Genomic DNA, 26,698 nt, shown 5'->3' on the forward strand with positions numbered 1-26,698 from the left:
ATCTTATAGGCAAGTTGCCTCCGATTTCTACATGTGTTTCATGATCATTTATCTTATAGGCAAGTTGCCTCCGATTTCTACATGTGTTTCATGATCATTTATCTTATAGGCAAGTTGCCTCCGATTTCTACATTTGTTTCATGATCATTTATCTTATAGGCAAGTTGCCTCCGATTTCTACATGTGTTTCATGATCATTTATCTTATAGGCAAGTTGCCTCCGATTTCTACATGTGTTTCATGATCATTTATCTTATAGGCAAGTTGCCTCCGATTTCTACATGTGTTTCATGATCATTTATCTTATAGGCAAGTTGCCTCCGATTTCTACATGTGTTTCATGATCATTTATCTTATAGGCAAGTTGCCTCCGATATCTACATGTGTTTCATGATCATTTATCTTATAGGCAAGTTGCCTCCGATTTCTACATGTGTTTCATGATCATTTATCTTATAGGCAAGTTGCCTCCGATTTCTACATGTGTTTCATGATCATTTATCTTATAGGCAAGTTGCCTCCGATTTCTACATGTGTTTCATGATCATTTATCTTATAGGCAAGTTGCCTCCGATATCTACATGTGTTTCATGATCATTTATCTTATAGGCAAGTTGCCTCCGATTTCTACATGTGTTTCATGATCATTTATCTTATAGGCAAGTTGCCTCCGATATCTACATGTGTTTCATGATCATTTATCTTATAGGCAAGTTGCCTCCGATTTCTACATGTGTTTCATGATCATTTATCTTATAGGCAAGTTGCCTCCGATTTCTACATGTGTTTCATGATCATTTATCTTATAGGCAAGTTGCCTCCGATTTCTACATGTGTTTCATGATCATTTATCTTATAGGCAAGTTGCCTCCGATATCTACATGTGTTTCATGATCATTTATCTTATAGGCAAGTTGCCTCCGATTTCTACATGTGTTTCATGATCATTTATCTTATAGGCAAGTTGCCTCCGATATCTACATGTGTTTCATGATCATTTATCTTATTGGCAAGTTGCCTCCGATTTCTACATGTGTTTCATGATCATTTATCTTATAGGGAAGTTGCCTCCGATTTCTACATGTGTTTCATGATCATTTATCTTATTGGCAAGTTGCCTCCGATTTCTACATGTGTTTCATGATCATTTATCTTATAGGGAAGTTGCCTCCGATTTCTACATGTGTTTCATGATCATTTATCTTATAGGGAAGTTGCCTCCGATTTCTACATGTGTTTCATGATCATTTATCTTATAGGCAAGTTGCCTCCGATATCTACATGTGTTTCATGATCATTTATCTTATAGGCAAGTTGCCTCCGATATCTACATGTGTTTCATGATCATTTATCTTATAGGCAAGTTGCCTCCGATTTCTACATGTGTTTCATGATCATTTATCTTATAGGCAAGTTGCCTCCGATTTCTACATGTGTTTCATGATCATTTATCTTATAGGCAAGTTGCCTCCGATTTCTACATTTGTTTCATGATCATTTATCTTATAGGCAAGTTGCCTCCGATATCTACATGTGTTTCATGATCATTTATCTTATAGGCAAGTTGCCTCCGATATCTACATGTGTTTCATGATCATTTATCTTATAGGCAAGTTGCCTCCGATATCTACATGTGTTTCATGATCATTTATCTTATAGGCAAGTTGCCTCCGATATCTACATGTGTTTCATGATCATTTATCTTATAGGCAAGTTGCCTCCGATATCTACATGTGTTTCATGATCATTTATCTTATAGGCAAGTTGCCTCCGATTTCTACATGTGTTTCATGATCATTTATCTTATAGGCAAGTTGCCTCCGATATCTACATGTGTTTCATGATCATTTATCTTATAGGCAAGTTGCCTCCGATTTCTACATGTGTTTCATGATCATTTATCTTATAGGCAAGTTGCCTCCGATATCTACATGTGTTTCATGATCATTTATCTTATTGGCAAGTTGCCTCCGATTTCTACATGTGTTTCATGATCATTTATCTTATAGGGAAGTTGCCTCCGATTTCTACATGTGTTTCATGATCATTTATCTTATTGGCAAGTTGCCTCCGATTTCTACATGTGTTTCATGATCATTTATCTTATAGGCAAGTTGCCTCCGATTTCTACATGTGTTTCATGATCATTTATCTTATAGGCAAGTTGCCTCCGATTTCTACATTTGTTTCATGATCATTTATCTTATAGGCAAGTTGCCTCCGATATCTACATGTGTTTCATGATCATTTATCTTATAGGCAAGTTGCCTCCGATATCTACATGTGTTTCATGATCATTTATCTTATAGGCAAGTTGCCTCCGATATCTACATGTGTTTCATGATCATTTATCTTATAGGCAAGTTGCCTCCGATATCTACATGTGTTTCATGATCATTTATCTTATAGGCAAGTTGCCTCCGATATCTACATGTGTTTCATGATCATTTATCTTATAGGCAAGTTGCCTCCGATTTCTACATGTGTTTCATGATCATTTATCTTATAGGCAAGTTGCCTCCGATATCTACATGTGTTTCATGATCATTTATCTTATAGGCAAGTTGCCTCCGATTTCTACATGTGTTTCATGATCATTTATCTTATAGGCAAGTTGCCTCCGATATCTACATGTGTTTCATGATCATTTATCTTATTGGCAAGTTGCCTCCGATTTCTACATGTGTTTCATGATCATTTATCTTATAGGGAAGTTGCCTCCGATTTCTACATGTGTTTCATGATCATTTATCTTATTGGCAAGTTGCCTCCGATTTCTACATGTGTTTCATGATCATTTATCTTATAGGCAAGTTGCCTCCGATTTCTACATTTGTTTCATGATCATTTATCTTATAGGCAAGTTGCCTCCGATATCTACATGTGTTTCATGATCATTTATCTTATAGGCAAGTTGCCTCCGATATCTACATGTGTTTCATGATCATTTATCTTATAGGCAAGTTGCCTCCGATATCTACATGTGTTTCATGATCATTTATCTTATAGGCAAGTTGCCTCCGATATCTACATGTGTTTCATGATCATTTATCTTATAGGCAAGTTGCCTCCGATATCTACATGTGTTTCATGATCATTTATCTTATAGGCAAGTTGCCTCCGATTTCTACATGTGTTTCATGATCATTTATCTTATAGGCAAGTTGCCTCCGATATCTACATGTGTTTCATGATCATTTATCTTATAGGCAAGTTGCCTCCGATTTCTACATGTGTTTCATGATCATTTATCTTATAGGCAAGTTGCCTCCGATATCTACATGTGTTTCATGATCATTTATCTTATTGGCAAGTTGCCTCCGATTTCTACATGTGTTTCATGATCATTTATCTTATAGGGAAGTTGCCTCCGATTTCTACATGTGTTTCATGATCATTTATCTTATTGGCAAGTTGCCTCCGATTTCTACATGTGTTTCATGATCATTTATCTTATAGGGAAGTTGCCTCCGATTTCTACATGTGTTTCATGATCATTTATCTTATAGGGAAGTTGCCTCCGATTTCTACATGTGTTTCATGATCATTTATCTTATAGGCAAGTTGCCTCCGATATCTACATGTGTTTCATGATCATTTATCTTATAGGCAAGTTGCCTCCGATATCTACATGTGTTTCATGATCATTTATCTTATAGGCAAGTTGCCTCCGATTTCTACATGTGTTTCATGATCATTTATCTTATAGGCAAGTTGCCTCCGATTTCTACATGTGTTTCATGATCATTTATCTTATAGGCAAGTTGCCTCCGATTTCTACATTTGTTTCATGATCATTTATCTTATAGGCAAGTTGCCTCCGATATCTACATGTGTTTCATGATCATTTATCTTATTGGCAAGTTGCCTCCGATTTCTACATGTGTTTCATGATCATTTATCTTATAGGCAAGTTGCCTCCGATTTCTACATGTGTTTCATGATCATTTATCTTATAGGCAAGTTGCCTCCGATTTCTACATGTGTTTCATGATCATTTATCTTATAGGCAAGTTGCCTCCGATTTCTACATGTGTTTCATGATCATTTATCTTATAGGCAAGTTGCCTCCGATATCTACATGTGTTTCATGATCATTTATCTTATAGGCAAGTTGCCTCCGATTTCTACATTTGTTTCATGATCATTTATCTTATAGGCAAGTTGCCTCCGATTTCTACATGTGTTTCATGATCATTTATCTTATTGGCAAGTTGCCTCCGATTTCTACATGTGTTTCATGATCATTTATCTTATAGGCAAGTTGCCTCCGATATCTACATGTGTTTCATGATCATTTATCTTATTGGCAAGTTGCCTCCGATTTCTACATTTGTTTCATGATCATTTATCTTATAGGCAAGTAGGTGATCAGCCTCCTGTGCGTGACACATGCCGTCGACTTTTTGAGTTGGCAAGTCAGTTTCTTCACGATGTTTTCTTTCAGCGTTGGAGCGAATGTTAAAATGAGTAGGGTGAAGAAAAATAAACATGTATTGAAACTTATTTATTTTATTTTTTAAATGGTTGTTATGTCTTTTAATTAAAACAGCATCCATCGTATATAAAATATAGCAAAGTGCAACAGACTCAATAAATACAAAATCAAGCTTATTATTATATCGTAAACGTCTTCGGTAAACTTTTTAGTATTAGTATTTGAGTCTACGGCAATAAAGAAAAGAGCATTCAGGTACACGAGTCAGTTGACAACTCATACGAAACGTTATAAAAACGAGTCGTACATTCATAGCAAGTATCAACAAATATTTCCCACAAATATCCCTTTTGATAAACAAGAGAATGTTAGGAAAACGGAGGCTGCGTTGCGATGGAGTTGCTTGGTACTTGGAAATTTTACGAGCTCTCAATAAAGATGAAATAAAAAACTTTAAATATTGTAACATATATATTTTAATTCATATGATTTTATAAAATAAAACCCGTTTAAATAAACGCAAAATCTATATGTCCTTTTCTTATGAAAATAAAAAAAAACGTGACAAAACATATTTTTACTCAATGATTGTGAGCCAAATTCTTCTTAATAATAACATTATCATATGTTGTTATGTTCGCTCTACAATAATTTTTCCTACTACAGCTCCATAGAACTTTCGATCCTCTGCTGGAATTGTTTTTGTTATATCTATATTTACCCATCTCTAGAACGGGTTGTCCGAAGCGAGAAGTCGTGAACCTCATAACTAAAATAAATAAAAAAATTATAAACGTAGGACAATTGTTATATGTGTATAAGTCGAGTTCAGGAGCGAACATTAAAAGTATCACCAGATTTCTTACGTTTCATATATATGCTAAATTTTCTCGCATATATTATTAAAAATAAACTCTATAGGCTCAAATATATGCTCGTCCTCCAACTTCGATTCTGTTCCGTTTGGAGTAGAGACTCTTGCGCCGGGGGGTTGAAGTGAACAGGCGACAATGAAAGGTTTAAGTTGGCGCCTGGTTGATAGTCCCAGTGACCTCAGAGCTGGTGCTGTTCTCGCTCAACGTATAAGCATCGCAATACAGCTAGGAAATGCTGCCAGCGTTAAAGGTACACAGTCACAGGGCCCAAACTTTTTAAATTTGTTTTAATTTTCTTTTTATTAAGAAAACACTTTTTAAACGGATTGAAGCTATGTATTATTAGTAAAAACTTATAATTATTTACATAATTTTTTTTATTATACCTATGTAGGTTAAATACAATATATTTGATTGTAATGATTACAAATAAATAATGTATTTTGTTTTCAATGAATATATCTAAGTTTGTTAAAATAATAATAAATAAAACATTATGTGTGGTAATTTTTTATTAAATATTAAAATACATATGTTTCCTTATAGATTAAGAAGATAGACGACTACTGGAATAGTTTATACATTCAACTTAATAATTTACAATTTACACTATAATTTTATTTAAATATTCAATACCCATTTATTAAAGTAAATAGCTAACGTTTACCAAAGCATTCTTCGGATGTGTATGCTCATTAATTATTCTAACAACCTTATTATCAACTGTCCATAATCGACATTTGCATCCAAAATTTCTTTTTGTACATCTCCAAAAAAATTTGTTCCCTCTACTAACCTCTTTATTGTATCTTGCACCGTCGTAAAATAAAACAGTATTGCCTTTTTTATTTTTGACAAATATTGCTGAAAGAAATTTTTCATATTAAGATTAAGACCGTTATCGAACTTCTGAGAATTCTAAGTAATTTTCATATATTCCTTTCATATTACTCAACAAATGGCGCTGTGCATGTGTAAACGGGATAACAAGAGGACGTCAAAGACATATAGTGTTTGGATTTTGATATTTTCTTGAACCACCACGTGACGGCCCAAGCCGAGGTCCGAGTCCGAAGTCCGAGCGACAACCTTGCGCTAGTCGCGGGAGAAAAGACCCGTCGAGCTCACGCTAAAACAGCCCGAGATGAGCTGTCAAGGCCTTTAAGCGAACAGAGAGATAATTTTTTTTTAAATCTGGAGTTTTCAAAGTATTGTTAATTGTAATATAAGAGATCCCTCTCCATTATTAATAATAAAGTAATTTAACTAGAGTGTGGTGCGTCATAAGGTTAGTTTCGTTCAGACTCCAAGCGTAAAACTATACCTGGGTAAATCGAATAAAAATCTTATATATTTAATGATTATGATAATTTATTTCTTTGATTACTCGAGCCTCTATTACCCATATCCTGTGTTTGCAACCTCGATTATTACGAGAACATCGCCAAATTTCTTTTTGTCCAGTCGAACTGCTCGTTTTGTATCTTATACCTTTGTATAGAAGGCCGCGGGTGCCGAACTTCGTTTCGTAAAATGTCACTGAAAATTTTAATCGATTCAATATTTGTAATAAGCTAGAATTGACAAGTATATATTATAAATAATTATTTTGTGTTTTTTAATTAACTTATTTAAAAATCTTGTCTTTGGAGATCCTAAATCATCAAGAATGCAAAATAAAAAAAATACACAGGAAATAAACAAACACAAGCAATTAATAAGAAAACACCTTCTAAAATGGCAGTGTTAAGTATTTGGAAGTAGAACTATATAAGAAAATATTCGTAACGACGATTTTATCGAAAAAATATTCAATTTCCTCTTGTACCTAATAAACTAAGATTATATATATAAATTAACGTTTATTATTATATTTTTATAAAGGAACTTAATATTTTTAATACTTAACTAGAATTATCTTATCACATTCTAACGAAGTTTAAACATTAAAGAACTGAATTACGTTTAATACACTCGTATAACTATTATTAATAATTACTACACAGTGACTTTTTCAATAATTATGACTATTGCGATAATCTCTCAATAATATTAGCGCAAACAATGAATCTCGTATGTCAAATTATTAACATGGGGTTCAGAAACGGAAACTTTGATTACCATATGTTAAAATCCAATATGTTTCTGACATACAGGTGCTATATTTAAGCTGTAAGTCTTTACTGTGAATTGCACCATACAATTTTCATACATACTCACGCCGACTACTTTAGATGGTACATAAACGTATATATAAGCCTAAATTACATCTTCGACGTATGATTATGAATGTTGCCTATCTTAACTACTTCATAATCAATGGTCACTATAAACGCCCTGCAGCCAGACGACCAATGACAGCAATGCCATCTTTTCTTCATAATTGTACTTTCTTTTTTTCGAAATGTGTAGTTGAATCCATTTAATCTTAACATCTTATTACCCCTATTGGATACTACGAATTGTGGACCTTTAAAAAACAAAATTATTGAATTGGTTATCGATGGATCGTAAGGGTGACCTGGTGAGGCCCTATTGGAAAACTAAACAGAGGAAGAAAGATCCTGAGATGGGCGGCATAATGTTAATACTCGGAACAAACGCGGCAGCAATTTCCGCGTACTAGAGTATCTAAAGTTAGTAATTTATTTAATAAAATCCTTTTAATAAATGTAAGAAATGTATTAAAGAAAAGTTGTCTAAAAGACTTACTATAAAGTTAACGTTTATCTTATCTAGATAAAACTGCTTAGGACTAGTGCTAGACAGGCTACTTCTAATAAATTTACGATATTTGTTTTCCAATGTTATTTCGTTTGAGTTTTAAACGAAGGGTGTGTCTCTCTGTCTTCTTTGCTTTAATGACGTGGAATAAGTGATACCTGTATCTTATAATCCAAAATAAACATATTTAATTTTTTATTTTTACTAAAGGCAGCTGGCTGCAACTTTCCCAAAACAGTGATTCTTGGAGGAGGTCTTCAACTGCGAAAGTGGTCTTATTAATTAATAATTAGTAAAATCTGAAAACAGTAACTCTGCTTTTATATTTGCTCATGGTTCTCAAACCAAGAATGTGAAAACGAAGTTCAACAAGGTCCTAGATGTTTTCAGTGTAATAAATATAGACACAAGAGTCCAGAATGCAGGTCAAAACTCAAAGAAAGGTTTTCTAAATCAAATAGTTAGGAAAAAAATATAACAATACGAAAAAAATAGTGTAATTAGTTTAATTTTGAAAGAAATAAAACGGCTTCTTTATTTTTTTTATATAATCTTAATTTACACAACAAATAAAAGGGTATGTCTACATAACAAACCAGACATGTTTCGATTCGTGACGAAATAATAATTATTTTGGCTTGTACACACGAAAGTAAGCCAAGAGCTTATAACACATTTCCTTTGGTCATTTTTCAGCAGCTACTATCAGATTACGTGTTATTATTTCGCCAAGAACTAAACCTAGGACAGCTAATTAAAGAGGAAACATTGGTAATAAAAAGTAAATATCCTGCTGTAAGCAGGGTCCATTTTAAGATTATACGAGTATATTAGAATACATGAATACATTTTTTTACAGAAAAAATCTTAGATTTTCATTCTACCTAAATATCACTTACCTAATATTACTTAGCCAATAATTAAAACTAGGACCCACCTACCATCATTAATCATCAAATAAACAATTAATTAGAACTTGGTGCTTACTGAAAATAGTAAATTGGTCATTGACAAAGTGGTCATAACAAGTCAATAAGCTGCTATACGCAGAATCGCTTTAACGAATAGGTGAATACATGTTTTTACAGAACAATCTTAGATCTTAGACCTAAAATATTATGAACCGGTTAATAATACGTCTATATATTACACGTATACGTATTACATACGTATTTTTAATAATGTACTTATGTTAATCTAATTGTTTGCATGATGGGGGTGGTCGTACGTAAGGGTTGAAAATGAGAAAAAAATCCCAAAACAAGAAATGCTCATATTTGGTGCACGTACTTAACCAGCGTACATAGTACATGTTACAGCGTATGTTCCATGGTGTCCCCCTGTATATTAATCTGCCACGCTGTGGTAAATCCCGAAATCCCCGCTTTGGCCCCCCTATTTAGTAGGTGCGAACGCATTGAAAGCGAATAGAAAATAGTTGGGAAGGCTCACATTATTCACACACAATATTTATATTATCAGTCTAATTTAAAGTAATATGTTTACCTTTGTTGTCTTTTGAAATGCTAATGATTGTGGGAATTTCCAAATTTTGCAAATTTATCGCAAACAGTGATAAAAAAGGCCTTACATCCCTTACGACTGTGACTTGTGCAAACCCATCTCTTCTTGGTTCCAGACGTCCCTCTTTTGACCAAACCGAATTTATAACCATCGTACACAGCAACATCATATCCTCTTGGCGATAAAAAATAAAGTACATCTAAAAAGTCAATAATAATATTAATAGGAGTTAACATTTATATGAAAAATGTTAGTAAATTTCAGTAGTGTTACAGCCCTACACAGTTTTTCGAACCTTCCAATAAAGTTCGCTATCCCCTAGTTCAATGTTGAGTTCAAACTAGGGTCTTGCCTGTCGTTCTCTAGATATTAAAAAATATTTAGATTGTCAACATTTATTTTCATTACATACTATATTATATAATTACTATGCTTACATGGTTTATACATAGTACAGCAAATGAATTTTTCACTTACTTTATACAACTCATACTATGCGCATTATCTGTTGCTACTTCCAAGCTTATTGGAAGTTACTAAGTTTCAAAGATTTTATTTTTTGCTGACCATTAAATTATCTTTTAGATCTTATCTTTCTAGGAACGTATCCAGCTAAGTAAAAAAAAGGATCGGCAACACACCATGTGTTCCAAATCAGTTTTTTTGAATGGAATCTCGCTGTTGGCCTTAAGGGCCTTTACAGTTCAGCTCGGGCTGTTTTAGCGAGCGTAACTCGGCCGGAATGATTTCCCGCGGAGTCTCTGACCTCCGCTTGGGCCATCGTGAGGTAGTCAATCACCTGAGGGGCAGGACAGAGGCTCACGAAGTAAGTTCCAGGTCCGTCCACAACTGAGTCTTTTTAAAGGACTTTCTGCCGCACCAGCATCTGCCAGCTACCCATTGAGGTATTTCGTACCAATCCCGTAAACTTGACTTTTTAGAAGTGTAACTCTTCGCGGCGGCATCATCTAACCTCAGGTGTGCTTCCTGCATGTTTGTCTCATGTTCTTGACAAAAATGTGTCTTAAGCTACGGTTGTTCGTAATAAATATATTTTTGATTTATTTTGTTGATGGAAAGTTTGATTTCAAATTTTCTTTTGCGTTGTGTCCTGGCTAGATGTTCTTGTAATAATTGTTTCTATATTTGCCAACCTCTAAAAATTTACATTGATTTATTATTTCAAGATACATTAAAATTTTGACAATAATTTCACAATAAGTTTAAAGTCTAAAGGACTTCTAGTTGTCCATCTACTTGAACGAAATATTCACATAATATTATTCGTATCCTAGATCGCTAATGATTGTGATGGTTATCAATTTTAACAATTTCACTATCTATAATAAGTATATGAGCTCTACAATTCAAACGTCTGTAAGTGCAAATCCACCGTTTCCGAAGCCCTGGATTTCGGTTCGAAAGTGTGAAATTATGCCCCTCATAAACCAGCATTTTGTTGCCATATCGTGATATCACCTCTTTTGGTTTGCCTAAAACATTATATTTAATATGATATATAACGTTGTTCGTGGGGTTAAGTATTACCATGGTAACAACTATAGCTATATGAGAGAAAGTTATGAAATGCTTGTACTAATTTATTATATATTTACAGGAAATAATAAGGAATACTAAAGCATTCCCAAGCATATGATAGTTACCTTGTGTATTAGGTTTTTGATTTAGTTTTTATTGGATTTCAGGGTTGAGAATTTAAACTCAAACTTAAACTAAAAATAACTTTATTGATATAGGTAACCAAGTAAACTTATATACAAGAACGTTAACAAAAAATGATTCTAAATTTACATTTACTACCAGTTCGCAAGTCAAGGGCGTAGAGCGGGCAAGAAGAACTGGAAACTCTACGCCACTCTTTTAAATCGCCCAAGATTTGAGACATACAAACATTTTGTTAGGCAAAGCAGGCATAAAGATTTGAGCAGTATCAAATCAATATCGAGGATTTTATTTATTGTTTTATAGCATTATAGCAAAAATACAATATAGTTACTTTTTCTTAATTTATAAGGACTGATTATGTGTCCTCCATTTTTCCTTATTGTATACTAATCTCATCCAGGTCTTAGTCTTTCCATCAATTTCCATGATCTCATCGCCCATCTTTTAAATTATCTCCGTTTCATTTATGGCCTCTTGGTTGCAATAGTGATACAATTTTGCTCCATTTATCTGCACTTCTTATGGTATGTCCAGCCCAATTCCATTTTAGTTGTTTTGTTTTATATGTGACAACAGCAAACCATGTTTTATCTCTTAAATGAATGTTACTTATTTTGTCAATTCTTTATTTCTTTATAATACTTCTTTCCATTCTACGATTATTTATATAATCCTTAGGATTAAGATCATTTCATAAAAAGCTTTATTCAGCTTTAGTCATAATTCTCTTATTTCTCTTAGTTTTTTGGAAAAACGAGTACAATTCATTTAATTTCATATCAGGAGTGGTTTATCTTCTGGAGCCTGGTTGGTCGTACGTTTAGATTTGTTCTGTTTCGAGTATTATACTGGTGATTTATTATACATAATCGTTTATATTTTTTTGTATAAAAAAATTGTAACCGTAAGCTTAAGGTAAACTCAAAACTAAAGTAATAGTTTTAAAATTTATTAACTATATATTATAATAGATTACTGTATATATTGTAAAATATAGCAAAGCAAGATTTAAGCCGTCCTTAATGTACACGTACCTTAGTACTTTGACTACTGTCAAAAACTTTAAAATCAGAATACATATTCATAAACATTTAACCCCTTACTAATAAAGGTCTCTTAAATTTTAAATACGCTTTACCGATTTGTCGTTTAAAGCTCCTTCTCGTATCTTCCTTAAGTTTCTACTGTACAAACATTATCCGTCCTCCACATTGTATCACTAACTTTCGTACTAACTGATCTCAAATTATCGTGATTCATGTACAATTTTTCTTTTTCTTGTGTCCTTTTCTTAAATATTGTCATGATCACTATTTACATAAGTATTTATTGCTTTGTTTAGTTCCATTAGTTTTGTTTAAATAACTTTATGTCTTATGTACCTTTGCACTCCTTGCGCTCACGTTAGTTTTGTTTTTCACTGTGGTAGCCCGGAAGTGATCGCTCGAAAGCGATAAGGCCGCCAGCCGTCCATTTCATTTAATTACGCCAATTGCATTATATTTATGTTCAAGCAACGAAGTGTTAATAAATAAATAAATGTCTGTCACAAATGTGAATCGTGTTGTGAAAACAATTGTTAGTAAATAATCAAGAGTATGCCTCAATACTATATAATAAATTATACCCATTTGTAATGTGTGTGCGTATTCCCAATTTTATAAATTTTATTATCGATTGTGCGTATGAAGGCTTTGCAGCCTGAATTTTTTCTTGTGCAAACCCATTTTTTTATAAACTCCGTACTATTACGCTTGTCATTGCTGAAATTATAGCCTTCATACTGGATCATAGTGTTGCCATGTTTTGATGTCACAAATCTTAGTCCTAAAACAAAACAAACAATTTTAATAACACTCACATAAAAGCAAGAATTGGAAATGTAACTTTCAAATCAAATGGTGCAAAAATAAAAGTCAAAGTCAAATGTCACGGAATTGACATATAACCTGTGTTATAATTTTTTATTTCGATATTTTGTGTACGAAATACATTATAGAATTGTTATGATATAGAAAAACAAAATCTAATAGAGTCTGCGACTAGAGAATATTTATGTACATCCCATTATACACGGAAAATTTCAATCAAAAATATTACAAAACCATTATACAAACAAGACACTTATATGACGCTGGACAGTGCGAGTTAACACAGCAGAAAGGTTGTTTCCAGCAGGGGTTTCATAATTTCTCCCGCGCTTTCCGTTTCATTATTAATTATTCTTAAACCAATTTTGAATAATGCTAAATTCCTATGAAGTTCTAGTCACGCATACCTTTAAGAACTTTGAGAAGGTTAGAAAAGAAGTTGTACCTTCTTCATATAAGATTCTAAGGAACTTCTTCTGTACACATTCAATCATTATACTAAAATACTTTTCATGAGTATCAATTCCCTTTCAATAAAGCTATACCAACTAGGACGTGGACACTATAATTTTATAAGTAAGTAATTTAATTTTGTCTTTAAAATTTATACTTAAGTTTATTTAATATAACGTTTTCCATTAGTTTTATATTATTTCGCCCTTTTTCTTTCCTGTTTAATGATACTTTTGTTTATAAAACTATTATACGTTAATTAAACAATAGTTACAATTTTCTTAAACTACAAAGTAATAATGAAAATTATTAAAAAAAAAATCAAAAAAAGAATAAAAAGTTTGGTCCCTGTGACTGTGTTTAACGCTGGCAGCATTTCCTCGCTATATTGCGATACTTATTCGTTGTATAAAGTATTTACGTCATATTTAATCTATATTCAATAATCCAAATTAACGCCATCTATTGGCCACGTAACGTAATAAACTAATTTCGTTAAAAATAACGATACAACTTAGTGTTTATGGGTCTCTCTAAGTCTGACAATTTGATCATCTATAGTAGTAACAAACGCTTTGCATCCTTGAAATTTTCTCGTGCAACACCATTTTTTCTTACCGCCCTTGCTATTACACTTGTCAAAGCTGTAATTAAATCCTCCATACTGAAGCATTTGGTTGCCATATCGTGACGTCACCATTCGCGTTACTAAAATTAAAAAGTAGTTGAGTCATATAATAAACAAATAATAATAAATTAAATATTTGATACTTCCTAGATTTGTTGAGGTAGTCACGAAACAGTGGACTTTGACTGCAGAAGAGAAGATCACGGGAAACTTGTCTACTATAGGCCAACAAATCGACGAAATGGCTCGGATAAGTGTCTTCCTCATAACTCAAATACATATGAAGGCTCTTTTAAATATGATTGATGTGGCCTCCTGATTCTGCACTTGTACTTTGTATTGAAAGCTAGACTAGGCCGTTTAATCTAGTATCAACGTAAGAATTATTACTGAAATAAAAGCTGTAATGTCTACCGCATAAAAGGAACTTCTAAAATGCTATTAATTGAAAAAACATAGGCATACAATGCCTATTTTTCCTGTCACCCAAGGTATTTTTTATTCTGGCTGAAATTGTGTTCAATCATTTGATTGCTATATCGTGATATTAAAAAATTGTTCTAAAGACATATTATAAACAATATAAATGTGGAAAATCCGTATTACTTTTAACTGGATTAATAATTAGACACTAAAAAAAATATTATTGGAATATAAATTTATTGTAACAAAATAGTCTTAAACAGATTTCAGAAAAAGGGGCTTAGGACGTGTGATTTCCGTTAAAAAATTATTGTATATTTTTTCATAGTTATAGACTCAACTTAACTCACTTGACATATAGCCATATATAATCGAATGAAGCGTATATACGATAGTATTTTCTTAAACATAGGCATACAATGCCTATTTTTCCTGTCACCCAAGGTATTTTTTATTCTGGCTGAAATTGTGTTCAATCATTTGATTGCTACATCGTGATATTAAAAAATTGTTCTAAAGACATATTATAAACAATGTAAATGTGGAAAATCCGTATTACTTTTAATTGGATTAATAATTAGACATTAAAAAAAATATTATTGGAATATAAATTTATTGTAACAAAATAGTCTTAAACAGATTTCAGAAAAAGGGGCTTAGGACGTGTGATTTCCGTTAAAAAATTATTGGATATTTTTTCATACTTATAGACTCAACTTAACTCACTTGACATATAGCCATATATAATCGAATGAAGCGTATAATACGATAGTATTTTCTTACCGACATATTAAAAGACTTTACATATAAAATTATATTCTTCTTAAATTTTTTAATTGAAATTCATTATCGCATTTTAGCGCTAATTTCGTCTGAAAACCTTTAATAGTATCCTATCATAATTTATGGTTGACCTGTTGGCCATCGAGACACTTATATAAAAGTTTTGTTTATCATAAATAGAAACATTAAATTATAAGCTTCCGCCTTCATTTAATTTTTCCGTCTAGCCAAATAATTGTGCGTGTGAGTGTTGCCAACTTTAATAATTTCATTGTCAATTGTCACCAGATACGCGTTGCATCCTTGGCTTTTTTTTGTGCATTTCCATTTCTTCTTGAATTGTCTGCTGTTACATTTGTCAAGACCGAAATTAAACCCTTCAAATAGGATCATTTCGTTGCCATATCGTGACACCACAAATGTTGGACCTAAAAATAAATCAAATTACACAAAAATTCAAATATCGAACAACTAGTATTCATATATACTTTATTATTATAATTTATTACGTCAATATGTTGTGAGGATGTGTTATGGTTTGGAGCTCATTCTAAACACTTAACATATTTTAATAGTTCTATTTATTTCAGACAATAATCGATTGAATAACATTAAATTATATGTTATTTGTATGATGTGGTTTTAAACGATTCAAGCAAAAATCACAAAATTATCTTTAGTTTAGACGTGAAATCAAATTTTAGTATCTTTTTTTTTAATTAGCTAAAAATTCGACGTTTCGAGAGCTTGCAGATGAATACTTTAGTTAAAACGCTTCAATTAGATGCAGTTGTTATAAACAAGGGGGTTATAATTTGGTTAAAATTGGTATGTTTATTAAAATTAAAATAAAACAGTGGCGCGACAACCTTTTTAGGTCTGGACCTCCGATTTCTATATTTATTTTATGATTATTTATCAAATAGGTAAAAAGTAGGTGATCGGGATCCTGTGCCTGACGTACGCCGTCGACTTTCTTGGTATAAAGCAAGCCAGTTCCCTGACGAAGTTTTCCTTTGCCTTTCGGGCGAATGTTAAATGACCACATAGAAACAAAGTTATATTCTTAAGTTATTAAAATTAATCCTAATTGAAATAATTAAACTGCGAAACATATCGTTCACACAGAGTGTTATTAATTTATTCACAATGATTATTATATATTATGTTGGTCAACAACCTTACGTAACAAGTGACTTTTGGTACAAATAAGTATTCTGTGGAACACAGATTATAATAAATTCCTTAGTCTGTACGGAAAGAGAATCGATCCTCTTCGAGAAGTGTTTGTTTGAATTTGAGGTCGCTCTAGTAGTGTTTTTGTTCTGAAAATAATTACATCATTATAGTTTGACAGTATCTTGATACTTAATTTGAAAAAAATAGTAATAAGAATTATTTTACATCACATAACGCCGGATCCGTTTCCGCACAGACTCTACAAGATATTTATGGTGTTATCTAGTTAAATTATATTACTAAGCTTGATTTTATTATATATTTGGAGAAGTCTGACCAATTAATCTACTTAACTATCGTTACGAGATAAGCTTTACACCCAGAGACAATGCATACGGAAATGAAGAAAAGATCTTCATTTCCGTACTTTGCCTGTATACAAGGCTGAAATTATATCCTTCGTACTGAGCCCATGTTATGTCGCCTTGACTTGATAAAACAAATTTGAGTGATTATAAAAAAAAATATAAAATAACCGAAACCTTTTTAGGAAAGGGGAATCACACTTTCTACCAAGTCACTCATCGAAATTGCTCTTAAAAACAATGAATTATAAAAATAGAAAGCAATATATTTTTTTATTCAAAGGCGGAAAAATCTTTTTCATCAAAATGCAAATGCAGTAATTGAAATGTATGAATGTTCATCTAACTTTGTAACCCTCAGCGACGCATGCCTCGTTATCCAACAAGCTACGGTTGCAATCAGGTTTTATATGTATCTCCTTTAAAATAATACATACAAATATAACTTTGGTGTTATATATTAATGTGAGTGAACGTTTCCCATTTTAACAACATCTTCGTCTATTGTGATAAGGTACGCTTTGCAGCCATACTGAGTCTTAGTACAAATCCATCTTTTCTTTATTCCCACGCTATGATACTTATCCAGGCTGAAATCATATTCTAGACACCGAGCCATTACGTTGCCTTGACGAGATAACACAAAACTTACTGTTCCTGTAAATATAGAAAGATATATAAATATTAAAGTATAATTGAAAATAAAAATATCAGTTGCAGTGAAAATTATCCAGTACCTAGCTAGATGTTTCCAGAGATCTTGTTAAAATAAATTTCATTAAATATAGCCTCAGGTATATTTTTCATGATCATTTGTTAATTCTAATAGCCAAGTAGCTTCCTGTGCCTGACACACTTTGGGTCTAAGGCAAGCTGGTTTAGTCACGATGTTTTCGTTTACCGTTCGAGCGAATGTAAAATACACACATAGAACGTAAGTCTATTGGTGCACAGCCGGAGATCGAACCTACGACTTCAGGGATGAGAGTCGCATGCTGAAGCCACTAGGCCAACACTGCTCTCCAAAAACTAAACCTAACAATCAAATATAAAGTATTAAAACAAATTTAAAATTTGGTCCCAGTGGCAGTGTAGTGTCGGTACCTGTAACGCTGGCAGCATTTCCTCGCTGTAATATATTTCGACTATTAGACACTTTTAATGTGTATCTAATACCTACTATGCTAATAAATTTTCGTATGTACCTTCAATGATTTTTTTAATGTATTCAATAATCTGTAAATAATGTATGCAGCATGAACGAGCGCAACAAACTACATACACTTGGAGTCATATTAAACACAGACTATAGCGACACAGTTAAAAATATAATTATCTTTTTCCTTACCTAAGTAATATAAGTTAATAGGTAGTATTTTAAACTTCAGATAAGTTTTACTTCATGTTTATTAATAAAGCTAATCGGATTCCATTTGCTGCAATAATTTCATAGCATTATTCATGTGAATGGTAATTACCGATTTTAACGATTACATCATCTATTGTGACAAGGGAGGCTTTACACCCTCCACGGGTATTGGTACAAACCCATCTCTTCCTGTATTCGTTACTATCCGTCTTTCTAAAACTGTAATGATGTCCTCCGTAACGAATCATCTTGTTGCCTTTCCGTGAGATAACAAATGTTAGTTGATCTAAAAATATCGCAATGTTATAAGTTTATGTATAAATATTGTCAAATAATTATAGGCGGAGTTGATTATTGTTAGGTAATTAAATAAAGTACTAAGAATTTCCTTTAATATATCAACTTGAGCGACACATGAAGGGGTTATAAAACTTTTAAATAAACTAACAACATTTTTATAAAATATAAATTCTTGTTTATATTGCGCCTTTTCCAATCTGTATTTTGCATTATAATTTTATAAACATACAACTTATAGACTGTGCGTCTTCATTGCTTACATCATAAATATTTACAAACCACTACCGGTAGTTTTGATTTTACATTTGTACTTTGAAATCAAAAGATTAATTGGGCGAGGTTATATGCATAAGAATCTGACTGATTAGTAAATAATTGAGCTGTTTAATTACTTCTCATAACGTTTTGTATTAGGTGTCTTAAATTTTCATTGAAGTTCCGTTCTGTATATTTTCATCTTCAGTAGCGATCTTTATTTCTAAAGTGAGTGTTAGTGGTGACGCTTACTCTGCCAGGCTTCGGCAAGCCTCTGAGCGACTTGTAAGGGTCTTTCATTGATCGGTCCAGCGAGTAGTGATAGGATCGGCCAATGTCCATAAATCATAAATCAGGTTTTGTTGGTAACAAATTATATCTTTTTTAGTAGCCATTTATTGAAAAATAAACACATTTCCGTCTTTTAATACCCTATGTCCCCGGTCCAGTCGGTATAAGTCCTCTATTAGGAAAACCTTTTTATTGCAGCTCTGGCGCTCTATGTCTGTGAATAATTACAGATAACAGCTGTTTGTGATTATTAATATGTTATTATTAATACTGACATACATATTCATTATAGCCATTTACTATTTATGTGTGTGATTATTTCCGAATTTCAGAACTGTGTCGTCAAATGTGACTATGAATGCCCTGCATCCACGGTAGCTGCTCGTACAAGTCCATCTCTTTTTAAATTCATTGCTATGACGTTTCTGGAGACTATAGTTGTATCCCTGGTACTGGATCATCTTATTTCCATGTTGTGATTGCACGAATATGGGATTTCCTTAAAAATAAACTAGGCGTTAACCAACTTTTAAAAGACCGGCAAAGCACACGTGAGCCCACTGGAATTGAGAATGCCCATGGAAGGACCACCAGTCAGTGTAGTGTGTCTGTTTGCCCCCCCCCATGAAATAAAAGATAATATAAATATATATTGTTACATTATTTAATTTGGTCTATATAACTTGTAGTTCAGTATAACTGACTATAAAAAAGGTTTTATGGTCTCTAATCTTATTAAGTTTTTTTGTTATTATTTAATGTATGTAACTGCAATCTAGCGTTTATATATAATATATTAACGATTAAAAAAAAGGAATTTAAGTAAACCTCGTTTATTAAAATCTAAACATAACAATATACAGTATTTACAATTTAAACCTACATAGCAAAAATAAAAATAATTAAAATTAATAAAAGGAAAATTAAAACAAATTTTAAGTTTGGTCCCTGTGGCAGTGTATCTTTAAGCCTGGAAGTATTCCCTCTAAGAAAACACCAGCTCTAGGTTCACGAGTAGTATTTACCAGGCGCCAACTTAAATCTTTAATTAGTGCCTGTGCACATGAACCCTACAGCCCTAGCATCTCTACACCAGAAGGAAGTGTACGTTTCTACACCAGAACCCTTTGAGCCGTTTATTATTTTCCTGCTCTGCGGCTGCTCCAGCTTTTTTGCTTGTCCGCACTAAGCACTAAGTCATTACTTATAATGACTTAACAAATACATTATTTTATTGTGATAGTTTTAGATAGTTTTAAAAACACCTGTTAGATAGATAATATATATAAGCAAAGCAAGTTCTTATTCTACGCCTGCAATAACTATTTTTTAATGAGTGTGTTGATTTCCGCATCTGTAAATTTCATTTTCAATTGTGACAATGAAAGCTCTGCATCCACGGTTTGTCTTTGTACAAGTCCATCGCTTTTTAAATTCATTGCTATCCCGTTTATGGAGACTGAAGTTGTATCCTTGATATTGCATCATTTGGTTACCTCGTCCCGATATCACGTATATTGGTTTTTCTGAAATGTATTTATTCATTTTATGTATAACAATTTGTAAGATTTGGGAGGCTTTTAAGTTCTAAAATACCTGTGCCAAGGCTTCCCAGCACTTCCATGACAAAGTTAATAGTAAATTACATTACAAAGTTATTTTCAACTCTGCGTAAGGTAATTGGGGTAATAATGGATTAATGTGGAATAAATAATACACAAACTCAAAGAACAAATTGCTACATTTATATTTCAAAAGGCGGTCGCAGTGCTGAGAGCAATTTCATTCAGATCAATGATATGCAGCAACTATAAATTTACAGAAGGAGTTGGCTACCTACTGCCTGCATAATCATCTTCCTTATTCATTTTTAAAATTTAAAATCCATTTTAATGCAGAAATAATAATTAGATGTAACTGACAATATACATATTTATAACAGTAAATTTGGCGGCTGACAGCAATTTCTTTAAAGATAGTTCGACATGATTGTTACAAAAGAAAAATGGAAACAAAATAACAAAGTACATAAAACAAACAATAAAGTTAATAATTACCAGAGGCATGCAGGAGAGAAGAGGAGTATGACGACGAGGAAGCGTAGAATGGTATGAGTACCGATTGGTTTTCCCAATAAAACGACGTTAATCAATAAAATTACACTGCAAGTACGTATTTGCTGATCATAAAATTATGATTAAAAGCTTCTAACTACTATCAGGATACAGGGAATGCTTCTGGCAATAAAGGTAAAACATATGACTTACAAATGACATTAATGATTGTGATGATTCCCGAATTTTATAATTGTGTTGTCAATTGTTACCAGGAAGGCCCTGCACCCACGGTAAGTGCTTGTACAAATCCATCTCATTTTAAATTCATTGCTAAGACGTTTATTGAGGCTAAAGTTGTAGCCTTGATATTGGACCATTTGGTTGCCCTGTCGTGATTCCGCAAACGTAAGTTCTCCTTGAAATTTTAAAAAGTATTGGAATATTGTATTTATTGGAGCAAATGTATTAACTATTCTATTATTATTATATATACATATAAGTTACTCAATGCATGCGTAGTCTGGGAATGAGTCAAAATGTATTTGAAACAAAACTACAATAACATGACATTTATCATGATTATCATAGTATTTAACATCTTATTGAGCAGAAAAACTATTTAGCGTTTAGTATCGGTAAATGTGTACCATATCTAGTCACTCCCAACACAACGATATCCCTAGTGTGGGGATATGTATATCCCTAATGTTTCTTAATATTAAAATAACCCAAAATTCCAGTATTTATTAATTATGACATAACAAATATCATCAGTGGTGATGCAAATATGTACTAAGACGATATTTAGAACAAAAATTTGACAAATGTATATAACCTGTATTTTTTTAAATATTTTATGGCCTTTATTTTCTAAAACAAACTGTTAAACCCTTAGTATCTAACAAAGGGTGTTCAATAAAAATTGATAATGCATTTGACGCTATAATCCTTTATTAATGTATCTTTTGTATACATACATTGTGGATCATTTTCCTGAAGCTAAAACTTTAATTGTTTGTCTCGATTCTTTGAAAATTGTATACCACTCCGGTTACTGTGTCATGATCTTAATATTTATGGCTCCCGAGTTGTTAATTTGAATGCTGAAATGGGATGAATGAATATTGATGATTTCCATCAATTCGAAGACAGCGCCTTAAAGCCTTCCAGGCTTAGAAACTCTACACTTGTGGGTGTTCCTGGTAAAACAAAACTTAAGCGGGTTTGCCACGCCGTTGTTTGCGTAAATTTTAAGACAAATAATTAAGAATCTTTCGAATTATTTATTTAAAATGAGATGTTAGTATCGGTTGTAAAACATACGAATGCAATGATATGTCTCTTTAAACCACAGCCAGATAACACATCGTTTTTTTAATCTAAAATAAAACGACTTAATCTCAGATAAAAGCACTTTTGAACATTTAATTTAAGCAGGATTGTATCTCAACGATCTCTAAGGCTATATGAATTGAAATAATTCGGTGCACGATGTCTAAAAATTAATTTTCATTCTTACTCGATAATATAATACCATGATGTCAGAGAAAAAGAAATTGTAAATTTTCTTCTTTGGCACCAATCCGAGACAAATTTGAGATTTTTGTCCAGATCAGTCAAAATGCACCCCATCCGAATACCTAACACTTGATGAAGAAATGGTTGCATTCCGAGATAGATGCGGATTTCGCCAATTTATTCGAAACCCGCGAAATACGTAATAAAAATAGTGCCTTAGTGCATGCTAAAACATCATAAATTTAGAGATCTAATATGGTAAACAACCAGACAATAGTCCGTTTGCATTCAACAACAAGACTTCGACTTCTCGAGAAATGTTACTATGGACAATTTATTGATTAGTTTTCAAATTGCTGAATGTTTAATGCAGAAACATAAATCATCTTAGTTGATACACTAAGAGCTAATAAAGCTTGCATCATATTTGCCTGGGCTTTTTCTGACATATTTTTTTACTTTCCAAAGAGCATGTCAATATTTAATGAACACCCCTCGTAATTTATATCGACGATATTATGTTATAAGAAATTTTGGATGAAAATAAATTCTTATTCCAAGTTAGATTTTATTTTTTAATGAGCGTGGTAATTTCCGCATTTTAATATTTCATTTTCAAGTGTTACAATGAAAGCTCTGCATCCAGTCTTTGTACAAGTCCATCTCTTTTTAAATTCATTGCTATCTCGTTTTTGGAGACTAAAGTTGAATCCTTGAAATTGCATCATTTCGTTGCCTTGTCGCGATACTACGAAGTTTGGTTTTTCTAAAAAAAAAATGTACTGTAGTATAGATATAGATGGACACATATTTGGATGACTGTAATATTTGAAATTTAGAATAGTATAAAACAGAGTGACGTTAAAAATTCATAAACATTTAGAGAATATTTCTTTTAATTCAAAAATAAGTGAGTGTTCATTAAGTAAGTGTTCATAATATAAGTCTTCCAACAAAATTATCACAAAAATAACTTACCGCGTGTCATTTGTCAAAATATTAAATTTCAAATGAAGTCTGACGTATACTAACAAGACTAGAAACCAAGTTCTACTCTCGTAAGATTCAATCAAACTGGGCGTTTAACAACTATAGTTGCGTTTGGCTACCAATTTGATATCAATGAAATAGATTAATTATAGAGCGTTTGCCACTCCGTATTAAGAGTTTGAACGTTGATACATTTCGACATACAAACAATTGTTTCAGGTTAGTAGGGGACGCAAAACTATCTTGTTTACCACCTGCTTTTTAATCATGATTGTGGTAATTACCAACTTTGACAAGTGTATAATCAATTGTGACAACAAAAGCTTTACAACCTCGGCTATGCTTCGTACAGGACCATCTTTTTTTAATATCTGTACTTTGACTCCTAAGTAAACCAAATTTATATCCCTTGTATTTGACCATTTCGTTGCCGCGTGATGAAACAATAATTTTTAGTTCATCTGAAAGAGACGAAACTTAAATTAATATACTAACTTATAGATTTGAGCTATTATAAGAAAATAATGTATATTACTTATGTGAAAGAGACTTTCGCGATTGGCGATTGAAAAGAGTGGCGGAGAGTTTATTGCTCGTTCTTCTAGTCAGTTATATGCCCTTGATTTGAGAACTGGCAGTAAATGTAAAATGAGAAGCATATGAATTTCTTTATTGACGTTCATAATTGTACATTAAGTTACCTAAATTAATAAAGGATTTAATTTTTTTACAATTTTCACAGTTGGATTATCTACTAAGATCGCGTAAGCATTGCCGCCATAATTGTTATGGGGACATATCTAATATCCCGAACTTCTACCTTATGCATACTGAAGTTATACACCAACAAAATTAATACATTAATGTAAACCCTAAAATTATATCAGTGGTTTATATGGACATTTTTTTAAAACAAAGACTCATATAACAGATTAAATTGTAATGAAATGTATGAATATGAATCTGAAGCTATGTTGGTGCAGTCTATTCTAGGTTCTACTATTTGCCTGATTAATTAACGATATTCCATGTTATTTAAAAAAAAAACAAATATCTCTTAATCTTGATGATCTAAAACACGCCTCTTCTACATAATCTGTTAATCTTAAATATTAATAAACGCCAAGTAATACTACTATATTAACCATAAAATGAAATTGATATTTAATTCCCATTATTTACCATATCAAGACCAGATTAATCACCATTCGTTCATAAAGATAGAGTATAAGAGACTTGAAGAGTAATTCTTGATCAAAAATTGAATTAAATATAACGCACACAACGGTTTTATTTTAAAATCCTTCAAGTCTATTACAAATGTTAATACTACAGTAATTCTTTGAATTTGAATTCTTTCACTTATCACTAAGTTTGTTAAGTTATCTCAGAAAACTATGGGATCGTCTACACTTGCGTGGGCTACAATAAAACTTTATTGATCTGATTTGATTAATTAACTTTCATACGTATTCTGAAGTTCTTTCCAAACTGTATTTTCTATGTAATACTTGATTTAATCTAGAAGACTTTTATATTTGCCTACAGCTTTTTTGTCCGCTACGAATTATGCCCATGACAATATTGTATTTTAATTAACACATCATAATATTTATGATATATCGATACAATAAGGTTGAACGCATGTTCAGGGTTATCAGTACCAACTAGGCTAATGCTAATGACTTCTTGATTCTTATATATTTTATAAGTATTGTTCTAATACATATACCATACATAGAAGAACAAACACTGTAAACTAACTAGATGGTCAATTCCAATAGGTATATACGCGCTACGACATTTTTTTGTTTTTTTTTCAAGGTAAATGGCCAGTATAACTGCTTAATTTCAGATAAAATCTTTTTTGTTATCAAGCGAAAAACAAAAAATACTAATAATAATAATTAATTTAACATAAAACCGTGAAGACACGAGTAATTAATTTTCATACCATCGACGACAACTACTAAGACGCATTTTTCAAGGAGATGGTATAGAAAAGGTTCTTAAATTATTTATTATAAGAAGCTATGTCTTAAAAGTACTGGGATATGTCAAGTATGAGCAAATAACACTGATGTAAAATACGTCTTATATATACTATGGTATTTACAGTAATAAATAGCATATAAAACTGTAAAATTTTACACGAAATTTAATTTATGATGCAGGTAGCATCATCAACTAGAGCTTCATAAAAAAACAGATAATACAATCGTAATACACAATACAGTTTAATGAGTATGTAAGTTCCCTATTTTCACAATTTGATTATGTATTGAAACAATATAAGCATTACATCCATAACTGTTATGTGTACAGCGCCATCTTTTTTTGTATTGCGAACTTTTTTGCGTGTGCAAGCCAAAATTGTGTCCTTGATAGTGCACCATTTGATAACCTCGCTTAGAATAAAATTCTTTAAGTATACCTAAAAGTAATAAATATTATAAATTCTTAATTCAAAATGTATGTTCAGTCTTCATCGAACCACAGCATCCGGTATCACGGACAACAAAAAACATAGTATTTGCACTTTTTTTCTATGCCCAAATCAAAGATTACTTAGTTATACGCTATCGTTTTACAAGTTGAAGGTCTATAAAATATAAGACACCGTATTACAATTAACAGTTTAATGAGAATGATGATTTTTTATCTTCACAATCTGATTATCTATTGTTATCATGTATGCGTTGCAACCATAAGCGTTGTGGGTACAGCGCCATCTTTTTTTGTATAGCGAACTTCTTTGCGTGTGCAAACCGAAATTGCGGCCTTGATACTGCACCATTTGATAACCTCGCTTAGAATAAAATTCTTTGAGTGTACCTAGAACAAAAAAAAACAGTAAAAAATGTAATATTACTAAAGTCTGGGCCTCAGATCTCTGTATCTGTTTCACGATAATTTATCAATGAAATAGGCAAGTGGGTGATCAGCCTACGGTGACTGACACACATCGT

General features: G+C 32.1%; 1 protein-coding gene across 7 annotated transcripts in view; it reads right to left on the minus strand.

Moving 5' to 3' along the window:
- LOC123708877 (modifier of mdg4-like) overlaps positions 1 to 26,698 on the minus strand; it is a 303,503-nt gene that overhangs the window by 67,099 nt on the left and 209,706 nt on the right. Inside the window, exon 5 of one of the 7 annotated variants that reach the window (XM_045659848.1) lies at positions 15,601 to 15,833. The exons of the other annotated variants lie outside the window; for them this stretch is intronic. Within the exon in view, the coding sequence (XP_045515804.1) occupies positions 15,616 to 15,833 (218 nt within the window). The 3' untranslated portion in view covers positions 15,601 to 15,615. Of the gene's footprint in view, positions 1 to 15,600; positions 15,834 to 26,698 lie in introns of those variants that run through there. 7 annotated transcript variants of the gene reach the window in all.

Source organism: Pieris brassicae, chromosome 4 (assembly GCF_905147105.1).
Source record: "Pieris brassicae chromosome 4, ilPieBrab1.1, whole genome shotgun sequence".
NCBI lineage: Eukaryota > Metazoa > Arthropoda > Insecta > Lepidoptera > Pieridae > Pieris > Pieris brassicae.